The sequence below is a fragment of the Sardina pilchardus genome, chromosome 22, assembly GCF_963854185.1.
Source record: "Sardina pilchardus chromosome 22, fSarPil1.1, whole genome shotgun sequence".
NCBI classification, from domain to species: Eukaryota; Metazoa; Chordata; class Actinopteri; order Clupeiformes; family Clupeidae; genus Sardina; species Sardina pilchardus.
The window spans coordinates 28,571,803-28,591,610 of NC_085015.1; the positions used below are offsets into that span (position 1 = coordinate 28,571,803).

General features: G+C 44.1%; 2 protein-coding genes across 2 annotated transcripts in view; both read right to left on the minus strand.

The window, feature by feature from the left end:
• ift140 (intraflagellar transport 140 homolog (Chlamydomonas)) overlaps positions 1-10,856 on the minus strand; it is a 30,131-nt gene extending 19,275 nt beyond the window's left edge. The window contains exons 1-18 of the mRNA XM_062526439.1: positions 10,732-10,856; positions 9,706-9,854; positions 8,928-9,152; positions 8,263-8,384; positions 7,975-8,105; positions 7,646-7,821; positions 6,879-6,970; positions 6,508-6,614; positions 6,289-6,428; positions 5,618-5,821; positions 4,175-4,247; positions 3,461-3,552; positions 3,241-3,368; positions 2,981-3,098; positions 2,697-2,818; positions 2,358-2,493; positions 2,093-2,224; positions 666-853 (exon numbers count right to left, since the gene is read on the minus strand). Of these exons, the coding sequence (XP_062382423.1) occupies positions 666-853; positions 2,093-2,224; positions 2,358-2,493; positions 2,697-2,818; positions 2,981-3,098; positions 3,241-3,368; positions 3,461-3,552; positions 4,175-4,247; positions 5,618-5,821; positions 6,289-6,428; positions 6,508-6,614; positions 6,879-6,970; positions 7,646-7,821; positions 7,975-8,105; positions 8,263-8,384; positions 8,928-9,152; positions 9,706-9,852 (2,333 nt within the window). The 5' untranslated portion in view covers positions 9,853-9,854; positions 10,732-10,856. The remainder of the gene's footprint in view (positions 1-665; positions 854-2,092; positions 2,225-2,357; positions 2,494-2,696; positions 2,819-2,980; positions 3,099-3,240; positions 3,369-3,460; positions 3,553-4,174; positions 4,248-5,617; positions 5,822-6,288; positions 6,429-6,507; positions 6,615-6,878; positions 6,971-7,645; positions 7,822-7,974; positions 8,106-8,262; positions 8,385-8,927; positions 9,153-9,705; positions 9,855-10,731) is intronic.
• An 806-nt stretch (positions 10,857-11,662) lies between these two features.
• On the minus strand, positions 11,663-19,711 carry telo2 (TEL2, telomere maintenance 2, homolog (S. cerevisiae)). Its single transcript, XM_062526442.1, has 23 exons — positions 19,625-19,711; positions 19,094-19,444; positions 18,641-18,831; positions 18,061-18,369; positions 17,614-17,891; positions 17,423-17,491; positions 17,088-17,235; positions 16,824-16,926; positions 16,645-16,713; positions 16,410-16,551; positions 16,139-16,275; positions 15,771-15,841; positions 15,386-15,499; positions 15,102-15,190; positions 14,879-14,970; positions 14,611-14,727; positions 14,444-14,515; positions 14,063-14,227; positions 13,840-13,931; positions 12,429-12,528; positions 12,251-12,315; positions 12,051-12,166; positions 11,663-11,943 (listed from the first exon to the last, which is right to left on the minus strand). Exons 4-23 carry the CDS (start codon positions 18,366-18,368, stop codon positions 11,834-11,836), a joined length of 2,457 nt encoding a protein of 818 aa, XP_062382426.1. The 5' UTR covers position 18,369; positions 18,641-18,831; positions 19,094-19,444; positions 19,625-19,711; the 3' UTR covers positions 11,663-11,833.
• Positions 19,712-19,808: the final 97 nt, after the last annotated feature.

Here is a 19,808-nt window from a genome sequence, read left to right on the forward strand (position 1 = left end):
ACCTCCAACAATGGTAAAGAACCACCACGCACCACCTACCTCTGTCCTCTGTGCTACAAAAGCCTTAGAAGCAAATCCTCAAGACCTCAACAAACTCATACTTCTAATCCAAGAAATCAGAACAGACCCGTATGAGCCTCAGGTTCCATGGTTAACAATAACAAAATTGACTACAAGCCTTCGTCCATACTATTAGGTTACAACTACCATCAGTGTGTGAGCGAGTGAGAGTGTGTGTTTGTACAGTAAGACTGGCCTATCTTACTTTAGAAACACACCAGTCTCACACACTCACACATGATCTCATGACCGTGCCAGCCAGCACGTCCCCCTCTGATTGCTCAGTATACAGGGTACCGATACGACACATCCTGTGCATCTGTGCATGTGCGAGTGCACCGTCTTCATGAGGATGTCCATTGAGGATGCACAAGAGTTCAACAACTAACAGCATGTGAACACTACAATGAGAGTCAAGTACACATGTATATTATTACTTTGCAACACATTGCTTTTGTTCTTTGTTACACAATGTGTAACACAGCTTGTGTTGTTTTAAACACATCTCTGTGCCAGTGTGCGTGTGTATGTGTATGTGTGTGTGTGTGTGTGTCTGTGTGTGGGTGTGTGTGTGTGTGTGTGTGTGTGTGTGTGTGCGTGTATACCTCTTGATGAGTTTGATAGCTTTGAAGGCCTCATCCATGTCTGAGATGGTGAGGTAGAAGCTGAAGTTGAGCAGTGCGTCCCTGGTGGGCTTGTCACAGTTCTCCAGGCCGGTGAAGTCGCGCAGGGCTCGCCGCACCACCATCTGAGGGGCCGCGCTGGGCTCCCCCGCCTCACCGCCCTCGCCAGGCTACGGGGACACACACAGACACAACTCAGCCACTTTAAGGGTATCTATCTGCAGGGCAAACCAAGCAGACTTCAAAGCACTAGCAATGAAGCTGACTGACCACTTAGTCACCTTGAATTGCCCTTTGTGCTGTAAAAAAAGCAAACAGCAAAGACCAAAGCAAACAGCAAAGACTGTCCACTGTCAACTAGAATGCAGACTACATTCAGCTGCTAGCGCAGTATACAGATTCAGGGGTGCAGATAACCAAAATGTAAACAAAGCAGTGCTAGCTTATAATAAGCTTTATTTGTATAGCACTTTCTTAGCTCAGCACTTTCACACTACTCTTACTCACCAAAGGCCGTGAGTAATCTACTTCTAATAATAAAATATGTAAGATTACAAGTCACAAAGGACACTGGTATTGTCAGTCTCAAAGGATGAGCCTAAGGAGAAACAAGGTAAAACTGTGGATCAGATACAGTCACCCAAAGGCAAAACACAAGGATTGTATCCCCTAATAGAAATATCTGACGATCATCTGATGACTACAGTGTTTATAAGCAACAAGTAGGCAACACATTCAGTCCAGATTCAACATGTTGTATCGACCACAAACAAGCTGATGGAGGTCTGCTAGTGGTGCTGCGTACACCACAGACACCCCTCCATCAGCCAGATGTTATCAGATAACTAGGTCACTATTAGTCACCTATGGAAACTAGCACCAGTGATTACAAGAAGTGCTGAGGAGAACATCTGGGAACTGTTGTCACTCTTGTGACAAATGGGGAGAGGAAAGAGGGTGGGTACAGAGGACAGCTGGAGGAGAAGTGAAGAAGTACTCACGACAGGGAGGAAGAGACCACCCCTCCGAAACAAGAGCTGAGGTAGACTCCCAGAGAGGGAGACACAATGGATGTGTGTGACAGAGAGAGAGAGAGAGAGAGAGAGAGAGAGGCAGAGGATGGAGGTAACAGTGTGTGATATGAAAAGAGTAGAAATGGCAAATTAGAAAAGAAAGAAAAAAACTGTTTTGAGGATGTGATGAAAGATGAAAATCATATTATGAAAACAAAAAGAATATCATGAAATCAGTGATCAGTGAAAAAGAAGCCAGAGGCATATCAAACAACTGGAGCAAATAAGGGTGGTGTAGGCTCATCTGTTAGCTGGCACTGGCAGCAGCACTGGGAACAGCCACGCTGATTTCTGTCTCAGCACATGTGTAGTAGCACTAGAGTGGATCACTCTTACCTTACACGTGTAGTAGTAGTAGGGGGCATCCAAAGCCAGCAGTGCCTGGAATCCGGCTGGTTTGAGGGCCGAGTCTTGCAATAGGAGGCCATGCTCTTGTGTCACAAAGAACGTAACGACCAGAACATCAGCCTATAAAAGAGAAGAGAACCCTACATCAGTAAATGTACAACCTGCAATGTTAATGTAAAAAGTATATCATTTTAACGATGAAATGTATCATTTTAACACAAAGTCAGAATGGATCAGAACAGGTGTAGTGCACCTTCTCTGATTGGCTGTCTTGCTGGAGGTCAGAGTTCACAGGTGCAGCCTCACAGACGAACAGACGAGGCTCAGTTTCATCCCAGAACTGGGAGATGGGGCAACGGCCGCTCAGGTCAGCCTCTACACACGGATTCCTGACACACACAAACACACACACACACATCTGGTAATCTGCTAGAGAAATGAAATGTGCAACTTTCCTACAAACACCATATCATGATCCAAGCTTTGAACATGTGATCCTCTACTGGCATGCTTAACAGTCTCTTTTGAACTTGTTCAATTAACTTTACATGCAAATGAGTGAGCAATCTGGATCTGATCCACTAACACATACCTCTCACCATCCTCTGACTGTGAGAAGCCACTAGGAGGTCTTCCAGTGAAGAAGTCAAAGTGTGTAATTGTGTCCATGTCCACGTCATAGAAATAGACTTTGTGATCTGGTCTACCGCTCACCTACAAACACACACACACACACACACACACACACACACACACACACACACATTAGTGGCCATATAAGATACAGTTTTCATTCAGTATGTTCTATCAATTAACACTAACATCTCTGTTTGTTCCAACATGTGACAATGTATGAGAGTCTGCAGCAGCACTGACCTGTGTGATCAAGATGCTGACTTGGTTTCCACTTGCGTTGCATTTGACTGAGCGCAGAGCACCCAAGTTAGGGATCACTTCCTTCAAACTTTTAGCATTACACATTGGCTTTGCTTCCCTGAACCCAGACACAGACATACAAACAATTACGCAAGTCACCATATAATATAATATAATACAAATGCATTCATTGGCACATGGCTCTGTTGGTATGTAGTGTGCTGTTTGGGTCAGCATGTGAGTGTGGTGTGGGGGCATACCTGCGGGTCAGGTCAAATACTCGGACATGAGCCGTGTCTGTGCCCACGGCCAGGTAGGCTTTGCACACACTGAGAAGCACTGGGTTCCCCTCGGCCTCAGAGAAGGTCAACAACTGCTTCACTGTGCCCTACCACACACACACACACACAAACACATATTTAACACACACCACAGTGAGACAGACAAGTGTGTGTGTGTGTGTGTGTGTGTGTGTCTCACCTGAGGGGTGCGGACCTGTACCCTGTTGGGCTCCACTGTGTAGATATTGTCCTCATGAACGGCCAGCGCTGGAGACTCACACGGGAATGACCCTGAGAGAGGGAAGAGTTTGGGAAGTTCATCTCTGGACTACTCGGAACTACAGAGTCGGCTTACTTTTCACCCAGCCCTCCTAATAAGGTTACTTGCATGCAGCATTTGGCAAGATTACATACAGTAGGATTTATTCAGCTGTCAAAACAGGCAGAGAAGAAAACAGAGTGAGGAATAAGAGAGGCCGACAAGGTCCTCATTTATTTGGAGTGAGGAATCTGAGCGTGGGACCAGAGCTTTCATAACGATGCTTAATGTTATGTGATGTTAAGTTATGTAACAACTTCACTGGAGTGATAAGGGAATGGATGCACTGACTATTCTTCCGGTCGCCACCATTTCCCAAGGAGTCTAGCAAGATGGCGAGACAGGCATAACCAACTGCCCAAACACTCTCAAGGGTGAAAATACTTTGGTTTGTCTACAGGGACCCTCTCCATGGTGGCATAGAAGTGCAATGATATTTTGAGATTCGTCAGTGGTTTAAACGTAGTGAGCTTGCCCTCAAAGCCATGCTATATGCTTGCATAGTAAATAGTATAAATTTAAATGCATATTTAGGTCTTACTCAGAACTAGCTCTTCTTTGATGATGAACATCTGTTTAATGTTGAATTCTTACCGGTGTTGCGTAGGTTTGGTCCTGCAGGTTCATACACCGTCACATATTTCCCATTCCAAACAGTTACAGAATCCTATGGAAATTATTCCAAACACACAAAAAACGTATCTGACCAAGTCCAAGCTTTTTTCAGTGAAGACTTTCAATAGACTTAAAGGGATATTCCACCATGTGAGGAGTTACACTCATTTTCCACCTGCCCTTGAGTAAAATAATTGATTTATACCTTTCTCCAGTTCATCAAGCCGTTGTCTGGCGATACCAGTTTTAGCTCCAGCCCAGCATAGATCACTGAATCTGATTAGACCATTAGCTTCTCGCCTGCTAGCATCACGTTTAAAAGTGACTAAGATTTCCGGTAATTTTCTGATTTAAAACTTGTCTCCTCTCAAGTTAGAAAGTGTAATAAGACCAACGGAAAATGAAACATGCCAATTTGCCAATTTGCCAATGCCTGATTTGACATGGAACTATATTCTCATTCTAGCGTAATAATCAAGGAGCACCATGGGCACAGCAACACAATGAAATCATGCGGCACCTGAAAATAGTCCCTGTGGGCTAACTTCCAGCAACAAGGTTGAGCTGCAGCAGACCTGACTGGATTATTACACCTGAATGAGAGTATAGTTCCATGTCAAATCAGCCTAGAAAATTGCCACGTTTCGAAAGGTAAACATCAATTGGAGGTGGAAAATGGAAAATGGAGGTGGAAAATGAGTGCAATTCCCCAAATGGTGTAATATCCCTTTACTCCATATGTGGGAAACTAGACTATAGGGTTTTACAACAAATCCCATATACACTTGAAAGCTTGAAAGGATACACGTGCATTTGACTTTTTCCTCCTACCCTATAGGGCTCGGGATTGTGACGTGAAAACTTTGCGGGCAGCCATGTTGGCAGCCTCACTCCTTAGTTTACTATGCGCCTTGTAAGGATTTACTCCCGCCTGTTAGTGTGTTCCTGTTACTTCGTTTTTGCCTTCTTGGTCGTACGTTGCTGTGTAGTGCGGTGTAACAGCGCAACCCACAATCGCAAGAGGAAAAGAATCGCTAATACTATACATTTTCTGCTTCTTGTCTTCTGCATCTGAATGAATGGATTATTATGTTTGGTGCGCTACCAACATGGCAATATTCCTAGAATGCAACGCGTGTGCCCAAGCCCTATAAGGGTGAAAAGAGTGGCCCAGTGCTAACAGGGTCTGTTTGAAAAGATGGTTTTATGTCAGTTTTTTATGGTTTTATGTTTCTTCACCACCAATCAGGTGTGATACCTCAACAAAGTCAATTAAAAACGTTCTGCTAACACACAGTTCATATACGCCTAAAACCGAACCCAAATCCAAATCCGAAACCTTCATATACACCTAAAACGTAAAAGCCAACTCCTTAGTTAAAAACTAAGTAACTATAATGTTGGTGTGGTGTGGTGATTTACCTTGGCAACCTGTACTGCCCGGACGTGTGTATCTGTCCTGAGCATGAGGTGTGTGTCAGTGCTGAAGTATGCCAGGCTGATGGTGCTGGGCGTGAGCTGAACTGCTGCCACCTGCTGGCTGAAGTGGGAGCACATGAGCTGCTCAGACAGGATTTGCACTGAGGTGCCAGTGCACACCGCCAGCAACCACAGACTGGAGCCCCACTGAGACAAAGAGAAAGAAAGAGACAGAGAGAGAAAGAAAGGGGGGGGGGGGGGTTATGAAAGGGATTAAGGGGATTGGAAGAGAAAGAAATAGAAAAGACAAAAACAGACAGAGAAATGAGAAAGGACTCAATGGGCTCATTTGGAGTAAGGAATCTAAGTGTGGAACCAAAGCTTTGTGCAATTTAACTTAATCTAAACTTTTAGAACTTTGGACTTCTGTGCTTTTGGGTTAGGTAGGAACAATGTGTCTAACTAACGTGTGCCCATAACAAAAGAACAACATCTTGCGGTTGATGTGAGGTAATCTGTAACTCAGATAATCCTGATTTTTCACTTTGTTAAATAAAGGGAGCTAATTAACCTGATGACCATCAGGAAACTGTGACTAAATGAAGAGAAAAGAGCCAGTACTTAATAAGGTGAATGGGGTTAACGTGCTGTTCTGGATTGTGTAAAATCAGTACCTGCAGCTGACTGACATTTCCCTCCACCTCTGTGGGCGTCTGCAGTTTCCACAGAGTTGTTGAGTCTCCTTTGGCATCATTTGTGGTGACCATCCGCCACAGAGCCACACGCCCCTTACTTGTGCCCGCGGCCAGGATTTCTGATCAATAAAATCAGACCCACATCAATATAATGTCTGGAGTCTGCATGTCATGTATCTGCTTGTGTAGGTTTTGTACCTTTAGTTGGACAGTATGACACACAGTTCAACAGTTCTCCTTTCTCAAAACCCAAAGTCTCCTCCAAAGACAGAATATAGTTGTCATCCTTCTCCAAATCCCATAGCCTGCAATGTATAGAAGATCAGGGCTGAAAGCAAGGAAAACATCTGTACCTGAAGTCATCAGAACTTTCAAATGCCACTACTGTATACACAGTAGAATGACATATTTTCACATCAGCCCGGCCCACGCCCTGAAGGAAACCAAATCATGGACACACAGACACACAAAAGCCCCAAGTGTGACTAATGTGGTCCTGGAGACACTTCACCACGTCTCCGCATGAGGAGCAGTGGGTCAAAGGGGAGAGGCGGAGGGTGAGACCACACCTGATGAGGGGTTCCCCTGCAGCTGTGATCAGCAGGCCACTCTCCGTCCACAGGATGTCCATAGTCTGACCACCCCTTCCACTCAGTTTCACCTGCACACACACACACACACACACACACACACACACACACACACACACACACACACACATCATGATCTAGCTGGTTTATAAATAGCTGGGTTTCCACCTAACTCTTTCAGCTATTTTCAGCGCATTCATGAAAATTCATGTTAAGGAAATGCAAGGCTGTGCACATTTCCATCCGTTGTGTCAGATGAATCACAATAGCACACACTCCTAATGAAGGGAGGAGTTCTGAAGAGCTGTGAGGTCAAAACTTTAAAAACGAATGTTCATAAAACTTAATCACTTTATACACTAAGCAACTCAATTCATCTACCCATTTCCAGTAAAATAATTCCTAATTCAATTTAAATTGTAATCCTATTTCAAGCATCACCACTAAGGACTTCCTATTGGAACTGTCAATATTAGCATTACAAAGTTGGTCGCTGAAGCCCAGCTGGTGTACTCCAAGATGAGTACCTTGAGGAAAATGTTCATGTGAGGCACATTCCATCATTTGTGATGACACATACAGTAGTTTGTGATCAGTGGCTTAGCTGAGCGTATAATGAGCATTCCAAAGGCTACCGCTGGCGAGCACCTGAACCTCTATTGAATAGCACTTTGTCTTTTCACTTGCCAAACACTGACTAATTCACTCACTGAATCACAGTATGTGGGATAGTAAAGGATGCTCACCTTGCTCAGCTCGTGAGCGCTACCATCTGGCATGAGAGTGAACTGTGAGAGCATGAGGGAGTCTGTGACCACAGCCAGCACGGCCTTCCGCTCCACATACACCAGTTTCTGCACTGCGCCCTCTACTGTTAGCACGCACACATTGCGTCCCCGCTCATCAACACTGTAAACACATCCTTCAGAGACACAAACACATACACACAAGGAATATGGTGAAATGGTACGATAGATAACACACACACACACACACACACACACACACACACTACTACAATCCATGAGAGGTCAAACAAACAAAACAGCCACAAGTCAATATGGGGCACACTTACCATCAGCTGTGCTGCAGTACAGTTGAAGTGTGTCCTGTCGTGTAGATCCTCTTCCTGCCTTCTTCCAGTTAAACATGTCTAGAGCATTCTCATCACCACTGACTGCTGCACGGGCCAGTAGAGCCACATCTCTACACACACACACACACACACACACACACACACACACACACAACACACACACACGCACACACCAATGCTGGTGGTGAGTATTTGGAATCCTACTGAAGGTTGTTACTATGAGAGTGTACTAAACGCATACATCTAGATGGGTGTAGGGGAACTCACTCTGTGGGTGCAGTGGGTCTGTAGATGCAGCAGGTGAGAGGCTTGCCATAGTCCTGCTTTACAATATGCGTCCCCTGAAATCTGCCTCTGGCATCTACCTTCCATAGAGCCAGCACACCAGCCTACATACAAACATACACACGCATGCACGCACACAGACATGCAAGAATGACATGTAGAAATAATTTAAAAGCCAAACAAGAATTGTGTTACCATCGACTTTTGGTATTGGCTGTTTGAAAGAACGTCGCCTACAGTGAATCAAAAGCTTTCCTTGCATACCTAATGTCATGTTTTGTTAGTCTACACAAAGAAGTTGGACAGGTGACTGGCTCCAATGTCTGACATTGCTGATTGCTTCCTATTACCATTCACCAACGCTCAACTGTATTTACAAAAACAGTTCACTTGGAAAACAGACAAATAGCGTACATCCAACTCACAGTGAATTGTCCCTCTATCCTCTACCAAGGCAGAGTGTCACTTTGAAGTGTTTGGTTAACATCGCTGAATCTCAAAGTTTCTGCCCTCTCCCTGTTTACACATTTACTCAGCACTGAAGTCCCACTATTAGGTGCACTAATAACATTGGGTAAAAAATAGGGAATGAGTGGGTGAGTGTGTAAATGTGTGTGTGTGTGTGTGTGTGTGTGTAGTGTACTGACCTGATCACCTGTGACCAGTCTTCCTCCACTGTGGCTCCACTCCAAGAGTGTGATGCAGGCAGTGTGTGTGTTGTTTGACAGAGGAGTGGTTTCACCTGTGGGGTGTGCCAGCAGCAGCACCTCTCCAGTCTCCCATCCCACACACAGCACAGGCTTGCTGGGATGCCAGCTCAACACTGATGGGCTACAGCCTCGCTCAATTCTACACAGTTCAACATGATCACCCTACACACACACACACGCACACGCACGCGCGCGCACGCGCACGCACACGCACACGCACACGCACACGCACACGCACACGCACACCCACACCCACACCCACACGCACACGCACACGCACACGCACACACACACAGAGTGGAAAGAGAGAGAGAAGTAGTAAAACTGTCAATAACCACATCAGGGTTCTCACTTTAAGTGAAATGTAAAATTCCATGACTTTTCCCTGACAAAAACCCTTCTATACAATGAATGGTACAAAACAGACCAAAGATTTCAGAAAAATCCCATAGCGTTCAAGAATCTTTTACTTTTCTTCAGATCGGGAGGTGAATAATGGACATTGAATAAACAAAGTTGGTCCATGATTTTGTCCCCAAAATGATCAAATTCCCAAACTTTCCATATCTACATATGTAGAATAGATATTCCAAAATTCCATGGCCTGTGGGAAACCAGCTGCTTCATAAAGATTCCAAGGGTGACTTAATTGTGTGGCCTTTAACTGACACCATCAGCCACTGTGGTCAATCTGGGCATATCAATATTCACTTACATGCTGGTGGTAGAGGCTGACGCTGCCTCCGGTGACAGGACTGATGGATCCTACCGCAAGCACAGGTTGGGTGGAGTGCCAAGCGATGAGGAAAGGTGTTCCACTGTTCTCCGGAGCCTCGATCCGGTGGTCAAAATACACCGCCATCTCTACAAGAGATGTTAAGAAGACGTAAACGACACCACACCTATATCACTAGTGTCCAGTAAAGGTGGCAGTTTAACTGTTTCGTACTGCCATAAATTATGCTAGATGAAGTTATTACTTAGGAGAGCAGCCATATCAATTAGCCATCTAACAGCAACCAAGAAAAGTTATTCCATGCACTTATGCAGTGGCTACGTTATCTATACAATACAGTACAGCCTAGGAACTTTAGTTACCACACACAGCAAGCACAGCAACAGGTCAATTTGACAGTGTGTAAACTGTAACGTAAACAGCCACGTTTTGCCTTTTTATTCAATATAAAAACTAATATTAACGATTGGCAGAACTGGTGTAGAAGCTTTATTAGCCAACTATTAGGTGGATGCTGAAGTGTGCGAACCCCATTTTAATGCAATATCGTTGGGTGGAATATAATTATTTGACGGTAAAGGTTAAAAATCCATCTTCACATCAGATAGGCTTAACTTGTTTGACGTACCAAATATGAGTTCTTCCAAAAAAAAAACATATTATGGAGATGGACCGCTAACGTTAAGGGCTGAGAGCAGTCGTGTTATCGTTTGCTGCGTTCAACTCACCCAACAACTTTAACTTGTTACTCATGTAAAAATAAAATATATCATATCTATCCAGCTAATTTGCTAAAGTGACGCTAGAAGTGTTAGCTAGCCAGTAATTGAGAATGCTCGTATGCAGCAGTCATATTCAGCTAGTTAGCAAGAAGGTAAAGTTAGCATAGCAAGCTAGCTAATCCATATCAGCCTGCAAGCAAGCAAGGCCTGGTAAAATAAGTACAGCTTGTGTGCCGTTGTATGGTTATCATGCGATTACTTATATAGTGAAAATACAACATACCTGAAAAAACGTCTGAGCCGTTCCTTTGATAAAACTGTAAGAAGTGTAGCCTGCATAGAAAATGTAGCTTCTTAGCCAACAATGTTTAGATCTAGGTTTTCACACGGCTGTACTGTGAAGCGTCGTTTTCAGTAACCCAGACAACCGATTCTTCGAGGCTCGCATGAAGGGCGGAGACACGAGTGCTTCCGAATATGATCCGAATTGCTTTTCGTTCACACCTGTTTTTTGCCAGAACGACTTATCAAATAGTTCTACCTTTGACAGTTCTACACATTCCAGTTAATCCACCTGTTGCATCATTTATAACGGTTTACAGACGATGGGACACAAGAATCTTATGTTAGATGTCCATTTGTCAAACAATACACATTACAAGCTATAAGGGCGTTATATATGCCCATATTGTATTAGGGTATTATTTGGGTACTTTATAACAATCAATTTGCTACTGTCTAAAACTATTGGTGCATTTTAAAAATAGCTCTCTAGCCCATTTCATAAACCTCTGCGTATTTGCATCGAGAACTAACAGATAAGTACATAATGTCCTGCTTTATGAGCTGGAGATGGTCTGCACACTGTATGAGCTCAAAGATATACAGTGCTTTATTTTCTCTAAAAAGGTGACGTTTCAGTCTCAAAAGATCTTCATCATCAGGCTTGAACACATTGCCTTTGTAGAGAAAATAAAATATGTATTGGAACTCATATAGTGTGCAGACCATCTCCTCTCTCGGACATGTTTTGGCACCTGTGAAAATATGTTTTGGATGTGCGCACCCATTCTCCACAAATACTGCTTTATATGAGCTACCATAAACAATGTCAGATCTGTGTTTTTCCTCCTGATGACTGCCCTGTTGAATAGTATGGAGAGCATTATAATAAAAAGATAATATAGAAAAGGAACGAGCATTGTTTCTTCTTCTTCTTTTTTAAAAAAAGTCACTTTATTTATTTTCATTGTATTCACCCAGTGAATACATGTGATGAAATGATATATCTTAGCATGAGCAAGAACAGTTTTCCTACAAAGTCCCCATGAAGCAAACAATTCTGTTGTGTTATGTCTGAATCCAAGTCAAAAATCTGTTCATAGTTATTTTTGTGTTTCTGCATTAAGTTCTTTCTTCAAGCTCCTCTCCTGCAGCACCAGGCACTGTACTGCCAAGTTCCGACAATCAGCATCAACGTCCGTCTCTGCCACCTCTACAGTGCACACAGACACATGAAATGATCACATCGATAAAGCACATCATCACATAGGTATGTATGTACAGCATACATACTAGTTGGTAGTGTTTTCTTGTACAAACCTGCGAGCCAAGCTCTTGTGTCCATTAGGTCTTCACTCAGTTCTTGGAGGAGACTCTGGCTCGGCATGGCCAAGAACACAGCGCACACACACATCAACACACCCCGCCGCACAGACCTCAGAAAGACAAAGAAATGAATAGCATTAGACAAAACAAAACATTTTCACTTTTATCACTAGGGTTTTGAGCGAACTACTCACTGGTCACAGTGGAAACGTAATGCCCACACAAAGTCCAGCAGTGCCTTTCCCATCTGAGTGGCCACCTTCACACACCAAACCAAAAAGATAATTGTTCAACCACTTTGGGCAAGGAGGAAGTTGAGCTTGTTGTGTATGATTTAAGAGCGTCTGTGTGTAAGTGTATGTGTGTACACACCGGTGCATGAATGGCTAGATGCATAAGCAGTCCCAGAGTGCTAAGCAGCTGTGCAAGCACCAGGTGGTCACTCCCCATCAGGTCAAAGGTCACCTGTGGCCTGTAATCGTAATCATTAAATAATGGTATTGAACAGTTGCCTCACCAAAGCACATTCCACACGAGAGTGAAGACAACTTACTATTATTAGCCACGTGTGTCCTGGCTGAAAATAATATGTAAATGTTTTTGTATGTTGTGTACTGTCCACATTATCTTTATTGTATTGTATATTGTTTAAATCTTATATCTACACTATATTGCCAAAAGTATTGGGTCACTTGCCTTGACCCCCCTAATGACTTAAGTGACATCCCATTCTTAATCCGTAGGGTTTAATATGACGTTGGTCCACCCTTTCAGGCTGTAACAGCTTTGACTTTTCTGGGAAGGCTTTCCATAAGGTTTAGGAGTGTGTTTATGGGAATTTTTGGCCATTCTTCCAGAAGTGCATTTGTGAGCTCACACACTGATGTTGGACAAGGCGACTGGCTCTCAGTTTCCGCTCTAATTCATCCCAAAGGTGTTCTATCGGGTTGAGGTCAGCACTCTGTGCAGGCCAGTGAAGTTCATCCAGACCAAACTCTGAGATCCATGTCTTTATGGACCTTGCTTTGTGCACTGGTGCACAGTCATCAACAGAGTGCTGACCTCAACCCGATAGAACACCTTTGGGATGAATTAAAGCAGAAACTCAGAGCCAGTCTCTTCATTCAACATCAGTGTGTGACCTCACAAATGCGCTTCTGGAAGAATGGCCAAAAAACACACTACTAGACCTTATGGAAAGCCTTCCCAGAAGAGTTGAAGCTGTTATAGCTGGAAAGGGTGGACCAACGTCATATTAAACCCTATGGATTAAGAATGGGATATCACTTAAGTCATTAGGGGGGTCAAGGCAGGTGAGCGAATACTTACAGTATATAGTGTATATTGTGTTGATTGTTGTATTGATACATCTTGACTACACTGGGCTCCGTTTCCCTGAAGCATAGTTGCTAACTACAGTGCATCCATGGCAGCATCACTGCCAAATGTGAGTCAACCATATTTGAGTCCCACGTAAATACAGGAAGTCGGTGTTGATATGATATGCGGTCGTATTTCAGTCACAAGAGCTACTAAATATGCTCTTATTTTTAAATAAAATGTGTGACAACATGAAGCGTAAGTGTTTGTGCATGCGTAACTCAAATCTACGGACTCACATACAGTAGTTAGCATCTATGCTTTTGGGAAACGGACCCCTGTTTAAGAGACATCAACGGCTGGAGACCAAATACTTGTTTGTGTCAATATGCAATAAAGCAATGATTAAAGTCCCTTATACATCCACATTTTAATTAAAAAGGTCTCAGTCCCAGTCACACACCGGTCATAGCTCTTGAGCAGTGGAAAGAAGAAGTAGCCAGCCACAGGAGCATAGAGGCTTGGGGACGCTTTAGGTGGTGGTTGAGATGGTCCCTGTAGAAAACACAAAATGAATCAGTGACAATCACAATAAGACATACAGAGAGAAAGAGAAACACAGAAAGATGGACAGAGACACAGACACAGATACACCCCCACACACACACACATACATACACACTTACCTTGCAGAATCGTCTGGTTTTACTTTTGATGCGCTCATCCACCACCTGCCTCCAGTGCTTCAGGTCATTCATTGGCTCCAGTGGCGTCACCAGAGCAACCGCAGAAGTGGCCACACTCTTGTTAGAGACTGGCTGAGACAACTCCTGGGCAGTCAGAGCAATCACCTGTTAAAAGAAACAACTTCATATAATCTCATTCTTTCAAAAAGGGATTCCTGCCTTTTAATTTTTAAATATTTACCTATTGAGTGGAACATTTGATCTGCCACACAGTCCACATAACCACTATTGTATCTACCTTTGTTATGAGCATGTAGATCATGTAGACAAAATATAAAATATATACTAATGTACAACTGTAGATTAGTGGTGCTATCTGACCTCTAGCATATCCAGGCGTTGGCGCAGGTTGTAGTTCAGCGAGTAGAACTCTGTGGTCAGGTACTCTGCCACCTAGAGACATGGAGGGAAAGAGAGAAGTCCAGCCAACAAACCCAGCAAGAGATGTGTGCATGGAGACCAAGCAGGTGCAACGGAAGCTAACTTACAGGTACAGGGTCAGTAACAGCGAGAGCCACCATGGCTCTCTGGCGATGAAAGAGGAAGCTGGGGTTGCTGTACTTGTCTTCCATGTGCAACAGCACCTTACTGAAGTCCACACTGACCTACAGGAATGACAACACATTATATTCCACTATCATGACTCAAGCACTATCAAAGAATTGGTATTGCTTTTGGTCATCCACTTATTCATTTGTTGTCATAATACACTTATTCATATTTTATTCTCATATACGAGTTGTCTTTTGATCTGACCTCTTTTGTGGTGCTTACGTGCCTTCTCACAAGGCCATCTGCGGCCTGTAAGCACGCACTCACACGCTCTGGGTCTTCAGAGGTCAGCAAACCTGCAAACAAAATCCACACACATCCAGTTCAATCCTACGATACAGTGATGCATATCTGAGACAATGATACCAAACTGACTTGCTGTCAAATGAAGTGCACAATGGCTAAAGTAATCATGAAGTGAACTCACCGTCCAGGCAGTCGCGGAGATAGCGTGGCGGAGGACACTTCTGCTGCACCTCATCAGCTGACATGTCATAAGGAGTCAGCTCATCATCACTGAAAAGAGAACATTGTTTCTCTAATTATTCTGAAGACATGTCCAGCTGGTTGCCGACACAAAAGGGAGAGAGATAAGGAATGAGAGGAAAACAAACCAAGCAGTACAGAGGAAACTGAAAGACCTAGGAACTGGTTTCATGTATCGCCACCAGCAAAGGCCGAGTATAGAGCTCTACCAACACAGGGACTTACCTATCCAGATCTGAGTCTGGCTGTGCTGCAGGCTTAGATGGGTGTGGAGGTGATGAACTCCTCATGTCCCTTCCAGGCTCAGGACTACTCTTCACATCTACCTCTGGCTCAGGACTGCAAAAACATGAAAATGACAACCAGTGCTACACAAATAAACCAAGAATTCAACCCAATTCTGTATGGTGTTTAACCCAATTCTATTCACGCGTGTTAAATATAATATGATTTCAGAAAGCAACATGAAGCTAGCAGTAGTTTCCTGTAGATTCTCCATGAACAAGAGGTGTATTGTGGAGTTCAGGCAATGCTGTAGTGCAGTATTAATGCATGCACTTTCTGCCGGCTATGTGCAAGCAAATACATGAAACATGTTTATTGAGTCTACCTGGGTTCTGGTTTTATTTCAGCTGGCTTCATTATTTCCAGAAGGGCTTTGGTCTCATCGTCATGCTCATACTGTTATCCACAGACAAAAACACTTCAGAATCCTCATCACACATTTAGACACACTGTACATTCTAGGGCCATTTCCACATATATTCTACCAATGTGACTGCCAGGCTTATCTAGTCTAAGTAGGACTATTTCATCAATTAATGGGAAGCAAAAAGCAAAAACAGATTTATGATTACTGTTATTATTGTCAACACTTATCAACTAACAACTACACAGAGACAACATTGACTGATATGAGTAGCACACCATCTTGTTAATTTATTTCCTAATGTGTAACCATTTCAGATGAAAGGTTACCTGAAAGGAGAGGCGTGCGGTGGCTGTGTCCATGTGTTGACTGATGGACTCTCCCACCACCATTCCAATCCGGCGCACACGCAGCACACTGCTGTCCAAATGGCACTGCATACCACTCAACATGCACTGACGAAGCACTGAACACAGACAAAGACAACTTTAGACGTATACACTTAACATACAAGTACAACTCCTGCATATCATGTGTATGTGCTTTTGTGTGTGGGTGCAGGTTTTTGTGTGTGTGGGAGTGAGTGTGTGTGTTTGTTACCCTCTTGCTGCTGCTCTATCTCTGGAGGTTTCATCAGACTCAAAGCCAGCAGCAGAGCTTTGCTCACATACAGCTGCTGCTCAACGGTGGTGTGCTTGACTGCACTGCTGTTACTCCACGCCTGGCACAGCGCCCGCAGCACCTGCACACAGGCACATCCCCGCATGGTCATATGGTGCATTATGTGGGTGTAAATACTGAACGACACAGACATGCACTCACAAGGAGTCAATACCTGTGCAAGGAGAGGTCGACGCTCTTCATCCTGCGCTAGATAACCAAGCAAAGTCCTCAACACACAATCCTGGAAGGACAGAGTGGAATGGAGACAGATTTGAGAATTCTACTGAATGCATTCCATAAGTGAGACTGAAAAGGGCTGCTTGAGATCATCTAGTATGTATTACTACCCACCTTGTGATGGTACTGCAGCAGCAGGAATTTGTGAGTGATAACAAACTTCGCCTTCGGATTCTTTAGCACTATGTTGCCCATAATCCTGGACAGGGTTTCAGGGCTGTTGCAGATGACAAAATTACAACTGTTATGCTTACACAGGGACAGAGACAAAGACACACACACACACACACACACACACACACAGACACACACAGACACACACAGACACACACACACACACACACACACACACACACACACACACACACACACACACACCCATTGACTGCTTGCACAAGTCCTGTGACCACGGCTTCCATCCAGCGATCTGGAATATTCTCCAGCAGCTTGACGCTCACTCGCCGCCACAGAGCATCAGAGAGTGTGTGAGCGCTTAGACGAGGGGCCAGCGTCCTGAAGAGCAATGCTGGTCACACACACACACACACACACACACACACACACACAAAACAATGTTCACTAGTTGATACAGCCCTTCACAAAACTATGTGCAAGTTTAACTGCATTCAGATCAGATGGGAAATGAAATATAATTCTTGACATTTGAATTAGCTGCACACCACACAGATTAACAATGAGGGGGGGAAACTCACCAGTATGACCCTGTGCACATGCCTTTCCCAGGACCTGACCCACAAAACCCAAAGAGCAGTCCTGCCCACCTGCACAGACACAAACGCAAACACCTCAGTCTATGTTGAGTTGAAGAACCAATAGCAGACTACCGCATAACATCTTAGAAAATAATATTAAAGATGCACACTATGTGCAGAGTCATAGTTACCTCTCAGGGCCTTGCAGGTTTTCTCCAGTACACTGAGGATAGTGTTGGCCAGGTGGGTGCAATACTGCTGTGGCATGAATGCTGGGGGTGTTTTTGTTTGGAGTTTGTTGGCGGTGAGAGTTGGGAGCCCCACCAGTCTCCCCAGCAGCACCTCTCTTACCTGTAGTGAGTCCGCCATGCCGCGACCCTCACATCGTGACCACAGCAGGACCTCTAGGCACCCTGTGCTCAGGAACTGCTCCAGCACGTACACCAGATGCTCCAGACCTGCGCTGGGGCTGAAGCACACCATCATATTATTGCATTACTCTATCACTCTCAGAGAGGCACCAGTGTGCTAGCTTGTCTGCCTATGTACACTAATACGGGCAAACACAAGTTCATTGCACAGTTCATGCAAACACATCAGGGGCAAACATTTATTTATTTAATACACATAACACATACTCGCTTGAGGTAATGGCATCCAGAAGTGTCAGTAGAGCTTGATCAGGGGGACCACGAAGGAAAAAGTTATCCCACAGTTCAGTTCGTTGTGGTCCTGGCAAATTATGGAACCAGTCAGAACTAAGTCCATTCACCAAACCCTGTAGTAAGGGTGTGTAGAAAACCCGGCAGAACTCCGCCCTGACACTGCAACTGTCACCCAGGTAGCCCGACAGTGCTCGCAGTGCATCGAAGACATTTTCCGTTTCCCGTGATAATGTCACAGTCCGTATGTGCTGAGTGATCTCCAATCGGACCTCCGCCTCCATGCTTGTGACAATATGCAAGGGTGAGAATTGAAATTATACCGTTAGTGAGACTGCCAAGCAAGCGACAGCTAAATACGAATTCCCCAGCCTTTGAAATTGAACACATCATAAGCTTAACACCAAAGTAGTGAGCTGGCTTGCCCGAAACAGTAAAAGAAATGGGTTTCTTAATCTTAAAGGACTGACAGACGCATGAGCTCAAGCCTCAAGACAACACAAGCCAGTGCACCACAGAAAGCGAGCTAGCGTTAGCTAATGAGTTTTGTGCTGACCTGAAATCACTTCATGTATTTCCTCATATACTGGCCCAACTGCATCAAGACTATTCCATGTTCTGTGAATAGTATATTTTACATCCAAGCTCCTTCTCATGAATCTAATCAATGCTCAGTCAAGAGAGCATCAACAACGCTGTGCGGACAGTGCGCCGCCATCACACGGTGTTCTGAAAACTGAATCCGTTCTGAAACAAAACCCATGGGAACAACAAATGCTAAGCAAAAGGAATCATCAAAACTACAATCATATCAACGAATAGACATTTGAATCAAATTGATGATCAAAGTCTCATTGATGAATTTAAAACCGTTTTATTTCATTGTGTCTGATCCCGCTGTGTTGATATGCAGAGAAGTGAGCAGCAGGTGTTGCAGAGGGACTGTTTCTGATGTGACGCCCCGACCGCTCAAATCGTATGAAACGATGAGCGGCTGCCAAAACTTTACCGAATGTCCCATCTCCCGCTGGTACGACGGGAATACCGGCCACCACCATGGACACCATAACTGGGCACACGTCGTCTGGCAGTAATCCTGGAGGAGGAGGAAGTTCCCCCGTAGAACACCATAGGGAACTTTGAGGGATAACGTTATACTGCAGTCTGTAATGTGGGTGGTCATAGAAAGGGGCATCACCACATTGATCTTGATAACACTGCATACATTCTTGAGAGGACAGCTGATAAACTGCTGCTTGAGATTGTATTGGCTTCTGCGTCAGGGTCACGGCTTCTCCACTGCCCAGGTCACAGGATTTTGAAGGCATTTGTGGTGCAGATGTTGGTCCAAACACTGGTCCTAGACAAGAAGCATTAGGCCTATTATTTAACACTACAGGCAACAATGTCGGAGTGTTTGATTTTTCCTACAGCTTCATACAAGATAAGTTTAGCTCTTTATAGTTTACAATTAACAGCGATGCACTGCTGCTGAAATTGACATTATTTGGCCGAAATATTCAATTTTAGGCCGACTTACTGTTGGAGTTAGGGTCCGTAAATAAATAAGACATTTAAAGGTCAGTGTTTAGTGTGCAAGCAGAGGATCAAATTGTTCCTGGTAGCTGCTGGCCTATTCTTTTTTATTATTATTAAAAATCTTAAAGCGGAGCTCTTTAGAATATCTGCTTTTCATTATTCTAATAATACAAATCAACATTCTG